This window comes from Oncorhynchus kisutch, linkage group LG3 (genome assembly GCF_002021735.2).
Source record: "Oncorhynchus kisutch isolate 150728-3 linkage group LG3, Okis_V2, whole genome shotgun sequence".
NCBI lineage: Eukaryota > Metazoa > Chordata > Actinopteri > Salmoniformes > Salmonidae > Oncorhynchus > Oncorhynchus kisutch.
In genome coordinates, this window is record NC_034176.2 from 27,232,913 (window position 1) to 27,242,078 (window position 9,166).

At 44.2% G+C, this 9,166-nt stretch overlaps 1 protein-coding gene across 6 annotated transcripts in view; it reads left to right on the plus strand.

Annotated features, from left to right (window-relative positions):
- Nucleotides 1-8,966, plus strand: part of LOC109879266 (fibroblast growth factor receptor 1-A) — a 46,677-nt gene extending 37,711 nt beyond the window's left edge. Inside the window, exons 8-18 of one of the 6 annotated variants that reach the window (XM_020471451.2) lie at nt 368-512; nt 2,184-2,380; nt 2,801-2,946; nt 3,077-3,198; nt 3,804-3,914; nt 4,804-5,030; nt 5,106-5,228; nt 5,352-5,422; nt 5,531-5,668; nt 6,049-6,154; nt 6,378-8,960. In XM_020471451.2, the coding sequence (XP_020327040.1) occupies nt 368-512; nt 2,184-2,380; nt 2,801-2,946; nt 3,077-3,198; nt 3,804-3,914; nt 4,804-5,030; nt 5,106-5,228; nt 5,352-5,422; nt 5,531-5,668; nt 6,049-6,154; nt 6,378-6,554 (1,563 nt within the window). In that variant the 3' untranslated portion in view covers nt 6,555-8,960. Of the gene's footprint in view, nt 1-367; nt 513-2,183; nt 2,381-2,800; nt 2,947-3,076; nt 3,199-3,803; nt 3,915-4,803; nt 5,031-5,105; nt 5,229-5,351; nt 5,423-5,530; nt 5,669-6,048; nt 6,155-6,377 lie in introns of all 6 variants that reach the window. The other 5 variants (XM_020471478.2, XM_020471457.2, XM_020471444.2 and 2 more) reach the window with 5 other exon arrangements.
- The last annotated feature ends 200 nt before the right edge of the window (nt 8,967-9,166 follow it).

Genomic DNA, 9,166 nt, shown 5'->3' on the forward strand with positions numbered 1-9,166 from the left:
TTCCATGTAGCTCATCTCTTGCATGTAGAGATGAGTCTATAGGGTATGGGATGTCCGTCCCTGCTTCTCCTCAAATGGTGATGGTACAGTGAAGGTGTTCAGTGCTGTGGTGCGGTCTCTACCTAACTAGCTCCTCCACTAACTGACTGGAGGGCTGATTCTGTCAGCGCCCTCTAATGGCAGTGTGGATTTTTACTCTTGGTAGGGGGGATGGTGTTGGACTGAGAGGGGGGGGGTGAACACCCCAGCCACCCTCTGTCCTGTCCCCTCCACTACCAGAAGTTTTCCTCTTTTCAGAATCTTTTACTCATGCCTCCCTTTTCCCTCTGGGCCTCTTGTCGGGTCTGCTTCCATTGTTCTTTTCTAGACTGCTGGCCTTAACACCACGGACAAGGAAATGGAAATCCTCCAACTGAGGAATGTGTCTTTTGATGACGCTGGGGAGTATACCTGCTTGGCGGGCAATTCTATCGGGTTATCTCATCACTCTGCATGGTTGTCCGTTGTTAAAGGTATCAATGGTTCTCTCCTCTGATCTCTACTTCCTCCTCTTCTTCCTCCTCTTTCCCTTTGGCCTGGTCATCCGCTTTCCACATTTCTCTGAATATGGTCTCTGTAGACCCTACTTCAGTGAACAATGTAAATGTGTGTGGAAGCCAGGCCAAGTTGTGCTACTAACCTTCACCCTCACCCTGTAAGCCATGTTCCAGGCCCATCCAACCTTTCTGGATGGGACAGTATGGTCCATGTTGAGAAATGTTTCCCCTCTGTCTTCTGTTTTATGGAATAACAGAATGCCAAACACCCTAACTGACCTCAACTGACAACCCTTGAATAGTAAAGTTCAAGTGTTTATACCCTCAATATTGGAAAGTAGAATAAAAATGAATTACTACAATTAACATTTTTTGCCCAATTTCATAAATTATTTGTCATTTTTCCACGTTGTTTCAAGTGATTAACTTTACAATGCACTTCTACTTTATTGCTTTAAGGTGAAGTTTCACATTGAAAAGGGGTTGTTTGGCAGTACTGTTGGTGTTTTACTCAAACCTATGTCTCTCCCATTCTGGTTTCAATATGGTGTTTACATTTGATTATGTGTAAGGCGAATGTTTTCTGACAAGCACTGCAAATGACATATATCCCTGATGTCATTTCCTGCTGTGAGGACAAAGCCTGCTCTTAAGGCTAGCTTTGATAATTGGCCCACTGTAGTGGACGGCTCATTCCTCAGGGTTGGAATTTGTCCAATTATCAAGCTGCTTGTCATTCAGCCTCTAGACACAAGGGCAGCTCACTTGTGTTGCTGGTGTTGGTATCATTCTGGTGTTTTTTGGAAAGCGAGGTAAAAAAAGAAACGTCTAATATGATGATTTGAATCTATATTGCAAAATATTACAACACTGTTCTGAATTGGAGATAAGTAGATTTTTGATTAAACAAATGTTATATTTTGTGTCTAGTCTACTTCAATACCTAGGTGGTTTGCTCTTTATCATGAGTCAATGTCAAATTTTGTAATTACAAGGAAATCATAATGAAAATTGTTTGTACCAACAACCACCACACAAGCCATTTAAAACTGGGTTTTTATGCAGAACCACCATTTTATGTGCCCTAAGGAAGTCAGAATGGGACATTTTACTTTAGACAAATAATTTAACTAAACTTACTATTGAACATGTTTAAAATGTGTGTCGGTGTTCAATGGCATGTTTTTTTTTTTTGCCTGTGATATATGTTCTCCTTAAAAACAGAGCCTTTGCACACAAATAAATACATTCAAGTTAGTATATTTTAATGCTCATCAGTTTGCAAAAGGCTCTGTGTAATATATTTTGGGTTTGTCCCAACTCAAGAGAACTTGGCTGTTGAGAATATAGCTGCGGCTCACACTGGAAAAGAATGTGGAGTAATGCCTATGCCTGAAAGAAGTGATCATGGTGCCACAATAGGAGTTTGTGCTCTGCGCTTTGTGCCAGTGGTGTCAAGGGCTCTGTTTTTCTGTACATGTCAGCTGAGTGGTCTTAGTGAACGTATCAGGGTGATTGTGTGTGTTACATGCCTGTGTGTGGTGAAAGTGTGATTGGTATTTGAGAATGCATGGACCTCTGTAGTTGCAATTTGACCCAGTGTGGCTGACCTCCTGCCACCTATCCTATCGCGTTGCCCTCATCCAGCAGTCCCCCCTTCTCCACCACCCAACCAAACCTACCTGGAAGTGCTGATCTACTGTGTGGGCTTCTTCCTCATTGCTGTCATGGTGGCCGTGGCCATCATCTTAAAGATGCGCAGCTCGTCCAAGAAGAGTGACTTCAGCAGTCAGCTGGCTGTCCACAAGCTGGCTAAAAGCATCCCCCTGCGCAGACAGGTAACAGAAAGTAGATAGGGGGTTTGAAATCTTTATACCTTTTCTTGCTCTTTGTAGTATTCTCATCCCATTTAGTGTAATCTTTATGGCATCTTCAAATTTGTATAACTTATTATTTTCAAATGGAAGTGTTCATTATATTGTGAAAATGAAAAAAACATTAATTCCTTGAGCTTCTGGTTCCCCAAAGAGCCCATGGGCTGACTCAGGTTGGTGTGAGTAGAGGGCAGGTGTTTGTTCCATCCTGCTCTCTGCTTCCACTGGAATCAATTAGTTGTGACATTGTGTCTACAGACTTATTTCAGTAACATTTTGGGGGTTTAACAAATTGTACATTTACTTTCTGTCCACACTGGACATCTTTCTGTCTGTTGTTCCTTTCCTGGCTCCACTATGAGAGAGTAACAGCAGGCTTCTGTATTCCAGGTGTCAGTGGACTCTAGCTCCTCCCTCCACTCCGGGGTGATGTTGGTGCGGCCCTCCCGCCTCTCATCCAGCGGCTCTCCTATGCTGTCTGGGGTGTCTGAGTACGAGTTGCCCCAGGATCCACGCTGGGAGCTGCCCAGAGACCGGTACCCAGATGACTGGAACACACCTATCAAATACAGACATCACATAACACACCTTTGAATGGGAAAATTGCCTGTCTGTCACAATCCTCTCAAATTTGTTTGTTTCTTCCTCACCCGTTGACCCACTCAGACTGGTGCTGGGGAAACCCTTGGGAGAAGGCTGCTTTGGCCAGGTGGTGATGGGAGAGGCTGTAGGGATGGACAAAGAGAAGCCAAACAGGATCACCAAAGTGGCCGTGAAGATGCTCAAATGTAAGTCATTTCCCCCCCCCCATAAACCATATCGAACCTGAGATTTGGGCACATGGCTGGGTCTCCTATACTGCATGTTGGGAAGTTATTGAAAAGGAGCATAGAAGGTAGCAGAAAGCCACAACCATAATTACAAGATGGGAGGAGAGTTTTACTCAGAGCCGTGATGCACAGACATAAGAGGCATCTGCTACAGGCTCCTGGCCGCTGTAAATGGGAGACCAGAGTAAAAATGTATGAGAACCCCCTGACTTGGGATATGTGACTGTGTTAATAAAACTGTGATGAGTGGGGGTGGGAATGTAGGAAAATAACAATTTATGTGCTGCCTTTATCTATACCCCCACACACACACTACCTGAATGTCCCTCTGGAAGTAGACTGTCCGTAGCCTTTTGCGTATAGGTGGTGCCTTTGAAACATTTTTAAATAGTTTTGTAAATGTACTTTGAAATCATTTTGTGTAGCATAATCTACTTCGTTTTTTACAAACTTGGATTGATTTACTGTACATGGGAATTCTTTATTATTTGCAAATCATAGAGGTTTCAAGATTGAGTGAATTTTATGAGTAAAACCAAATGGAATTTCTTTCCTCCCCTCAGCTGATGCTACAGAGAAAGACCTGTCAGATCTGATCTCTGAGATGGAGATGATGAAGATCATTGGGAAGCACAAGAACATCATTAACCTGCTGGGAGCCTGTACCCAGGATGGTGGGTCTCACACTGGCACAGACCCCTCTTCTTCCCTTCAAATCTTTCATTCAGAAATGCTGAAAACATGTTTAATTTTGAGGAAAATGTGGTGTTTTGAGACCCTTGCATTGTTCAGTTGTTTAACGGCATGTTCAGATCAGCACGCAGAAATGTGTCCAATGTTATGAGTAAGGGATTCTGACACCTAACTTCCGAGCTTTCAGTTTGAGATGACCACAGCTGCTGCCAGGGTTGCCATATCTTTCAAATCTTCACTGACAAGCCCTGGCACCATGCACTGTGTTCTGACCCTGCTGTGAACATTGCAGAGCTTTCTGTCCTCGACACAAGGCTGGTTTTTGTTCCACCTCGTCCCTTGAGAAGTTCTAGTAGAAGTTACTGTAGGAATCTGGTAGCATTGCACAGATTATTCCCACCGGCTTGGTTTGAAATACAAACTCACATTTTTTGGCAAACTGTTTTCAAGTCAATGCATTTACTATAGATAGTGATGTAGATTTTGTTTAAACACTTGAGTACACGTGTTAACAGACATATAAATAATTTTTCTTGTTCTTCATTTACATTTTTGTAGTCTTAATTCCGTGATTTTAATGTTTTTTTCCCCCTGACTACAAAATGGCTGTCCAGAATACACCATTAGTCTTCTCTCTCTGTCTCTGTGTGTGTGACATGTTAGGAGAAAGATACAGCTGTTGGTTATAATTCAGAGCTTAACTCTCATCATGACCCTTCCACCCCTCAATGAAATCCTTCCTCACCGCTTGAAATGCCATTTTGCTCCTATCAGTCTGTCTTGTGTCAGATGTCACAAAGTTATTCTAAATGCTACATCCTCTAGTGGTGTTGAATAGTGAGTGACGCTTGTCTCCCCCTCCCTCCCCAGGTCCTCTCTATGTTATTGTGGAGTATGCCTCCAAGGGAAACCTCCGGGAGTACCTGAGAGCTCGGCGTCCACCAGGCATGGAGTACTGCTACAACCCTGACCAGGTGCCCATAGAGAACATGTCTATCAAAGACCTGGTGTCCTGTGCCTACCAGGTGGCCCGCGGCATGGAGTACCTGTCCTCTAAGAAGGTAACATCAGGATCCGACTCTACGTACATCAGCACAGTTGAGTATAGTACAGTAAAGATGCAGTGTATGTGCTGGGCCAGCTCGACCTAGTTCTTATGTGTCTTTGTACAGTGTATCCACAGAGACCTGGCTGCCCGCAACGTACTGGTGACTGAGGACAATGTGATGAAGATCGCAGACTTTGGCCTGGCCAGAGATATCCACCATATTGATTACTATAAGAAGACCACCAATGTGAGTGTGCTACTAATTACATTACCTACCTCAGCCATGCCAATTCATGTGAGAATTGCTTCCCCTTACCTTATTCCATCTCCTTTGTAAATAAGCCAATTTACACTAGCATTTAACCCACAGGGTCGTTTGCCAGTCAAGTGGATGGCCCCAGAAGCTCTATTTGACCGGATATACACGCACCAAAGTGATGTGTGAGTATGGAATAGATGCACCTTCACTATTTGTTGGAATGTGCAGAAGTTGGTCAGATTCATGTAACCTGTGTGTTGACTGACGGGTTTGTTCATCTGACTCTGCAGATGGTCTTTCGGGGTGCTGCTGTGGGAGATCTTCACACTGGGGGGCTCGCCGTACCCGGGGGTTCCTGTGGAGGAATTGTTCAAGCTGCTGAAGGAGGGCCACCGCATGGACAAGCCCTCCACCTGCACCCATGAACTGTAAGCCTCCTTCCTCAGTGTTTTATCATTAGAATGGATACTATGGGATTATCCCAGAGCTCAGGGACGCCGCAGCAAAGATACTGTCCCAGAGCTCAGGGACGCAGCAGTAAAGATACTGTCCCAGAGCTCAGGGACGCAGCAGTAAAGATACTGTCCCAGAGCTCAGGGACGCAGCAGTAAAGATACTGTCCCAGAGCTCAGGGACGCAGCAGTAAAGATACTGTCCCAGAGCTCAGGGACGCAGCAGTAAAGATACTGTCCCAGAGCTCAGGGACGCAGCAGTAAAGATATTGACACAAGCCAGCAGCAGAATTATCTACCTTTCCCACTCTCCTTCTCTCCCGCTCTATTTTCTACATTTCTCCCCCCTCCCAAAGATACATGATGATGAGGGACTGCTGGCATGCTGTTCCCTCTCACCGGCCCACGTTCAAACAGCTGGTGGAAGACCTGGACCGCACCCTGGCCATGACGTCCAACCAGGTGAGTCCCCACATTTGAGCACACCTCAGCAGTTCACACAGTCAACAGAGCTGATACACTCATGTTACTGTCAGGAGTAACTGCAAAATGTTAATGTTTTTACTTCACATTTAAGCCACTTGTCTGTATGTGGGTGTAAAAGTAATGATATCCAAAGCCAGATTTAACTGTTCTGGCCAGTGTCTAATCTTCTCTCATAAATGCCATCTGTGTGTGTTTGCAGGAGTACTTGGAGCTGTCTGTGCCTCTGGACCAGTATTCCCCCAGCTACCCTGACACACGCAGCTCCACCTGCTCCTCGGGCGAGGACTCGGTCTTCTCCCACGATGCTGGTGCTGAGGAGCCCTGCCTGCCAAAGTTCCCTCCCCACTCCAATGGGGTGGCCATCAAGAAACGCTGATACCTCACTCCCCTCAAATACCAAATATTCATTTTCCTGTGTTCTCCTCTGCACAACTGGCCTGGTATGGATATTTCCCACCCTCCCAGAGACTAGGTAACACACCAGTGGAGATTGTGATGGGCTTACTTACTTCTGAAATGTTTAAACCGACCGGTAGGGCATCAAGAACTCAAGGCAGTTTGCTTGCTCGTGGATGAGGTGGAAATGTTTTCAGGGCACTTTGTATTGCTGGGATTTTCTTTCTGTTTGTGTCAAACAGTGCAGGAGAAAGAAACACTCACTAATTTCTCTACTCTGAGCATTCCACTGAACAAGGGAAACAGACAGGATTGAATTGAAAGGATTATGAAATGGATGGATCAGAGTTAGAATTATGTCTGTTGTATTTGTTAATCAATAATAAATGACCAATTCCAGAGAATATATTACCAAGGGACATTCATACATTGTATACACTATATATACAAAAGTATGTGGGCATGCTTTCAAATGAGTGGATTCGGCCATTTCATCCACATCTGTTGCTGTCCGGTGTATAAAATCGAGAACACAGCCATGTAATCTTCATAGACAAACATCAGCAGTAGAATGGCCTTACTGAAGAGCTCAGTGACTTTCAACGTGGCACCGTCATAGGATGCCACCTTTCCAACACGTTACGTTATCACATTTCTGCCCTGCTAGAGTGGCCCCGGTCAACTGTAAGTGCTGTTATTGTAAAGTGGAAATGTCTAGGAGCAACAACGGCTCAGCCGTGAAGTGGTAGAACACACAAGCTCACAGAATGGGAGTGCTGAAGCATGTAAAAATCCTTGGTCCTTGGTTGCAACACTCACTATCAAGTTCCAAACTGCCTCTGGAAGCAACGTCAGCACAATAACTGTTTGTCGGGAGCTTCATGAAATGGGTTTCCATGGCCGAGCAGCCGCACTCAAGCCTAAGCTCAACATGCGCAATGCCAAGCATCTGCTGGAGTGGTGTAAAGCTCGCCCCCATTGGGCTCTGGAGCATTGGAAACGAGTTCTCTGGAGTGATGAATCACGATTCACATCTGGCAGTCCGTCGGACTAATCTGGGTTTGGCGGATGCCAGAAGAACGCTATCTGCCCCAATGCATAGTGCCAACTGTAAAGCTTGGTGGAGGAGGAATAATGGTCTGGGCTGTTTTTCATGGTTCGGGCTTGGCCCCTTCGTTCCAGTGAAGGGAAATATTAACGCTACAGCATACAAACATTCTACACGATTCTGTGCTTCCAACTTTGTGGCAACAGTTTGGACAATGCCCCTGTGCACAAAGCGAGGTCCATACAGGAATGGTTTGTCGAGATCGGTGTGGAAGAACTTGACTGGCCTGCACAGAACCCTGACCTCAACCCCATCGAACACCTTTGGAATTAATTGGAATGTCGACTGCGAGCCAGGCCTAATCGCCCAACATCAGTGCCTGACTTTACTAATGCTCTTGTGGCTGAATGGACGCAAGTCTCCGCAGCAATGTTCCAACATCTAGTGCAATGTCTTCCAAGAAGAGTGGACGCTGTTATAGCAGCAAAGGGGGGAACAACTGCATATTCATGCCCTTGATTTTGGAATGAGATGTTCAACGAGCAGTCCACATACTTTTGGTTATGTGGTGTATGTTGGGTCAGTGGTCAGTTATTCTTTCAAACTAGTATGTCCTTGTAAATACAGTTAGGCATTAATAAGAATATATATATATTTACACTGTTCTTGTTTTTATTACCATATTTGTTTTGTTTTTGTACAAGGATGCTCATGTTTGATCCATTTCAGTATAATCCATAGGGGAGTTTGCTACATGAAATTACTTTTAAATTGTATTGAATATTTCATGGCCAGTTTTTGCTGTCTCAATTCTTTGTCAGCTTTGCTTTTTTTCCTTTAATCAATCAGCCGCTTAACCATTAGTGGAAACATTCTACGTATATTTTTATTTTCAAGTACAAATGTTTTTCATGTCAACCTGCAATACAGCGTTATTCTTAGCTCCACGTCCGTAGTTGATGTCGATTAGAGAAACCAGCAATGTTCTCTCACTGAAATCCATGCTGTAGTAGTTTGTGCCTGTGTGAGGGTGTTCGTCTTTTATGTACCTCTTCTCATTGATGAACGGTCGTTTATTTTAAGTATGATCACAGCTGTACATTTTTCTAGTTAACCATGCTTAAAATAAAAACAGAATGATATGCTTCAGAAAACACCATGCACTTTCATTGTGCATGCCTGCCATGTAATGAACTGATCCCCTCCATGCTTCTACCAGGAGACCCATTTGTTTTCAGAGCTTGTGTCATTGTAAAAGTTACATCAAATAAAATGCTATTGAAAAACTCTTAATTTAAAGCTCAGTTTGAAAGAGCTTAATAAACGGGTCTGTAAATATCTTGATTTTGTTGTTTGTGATATGAATCGTGTTTACAGAGCGAGAGCGATAGTCACTTCAATCTCCTCCCCATTTAGCTCATGTTACTGGGGGTGATTAAATATGATAATGTGCTGCTGACACCAGAAGAAATGTCCACTAGTGCAGAGAGCCATGGGCAGCTGTAAACATGTCATTTATTGCAGTGTGAATGGCTTGGTTTGGC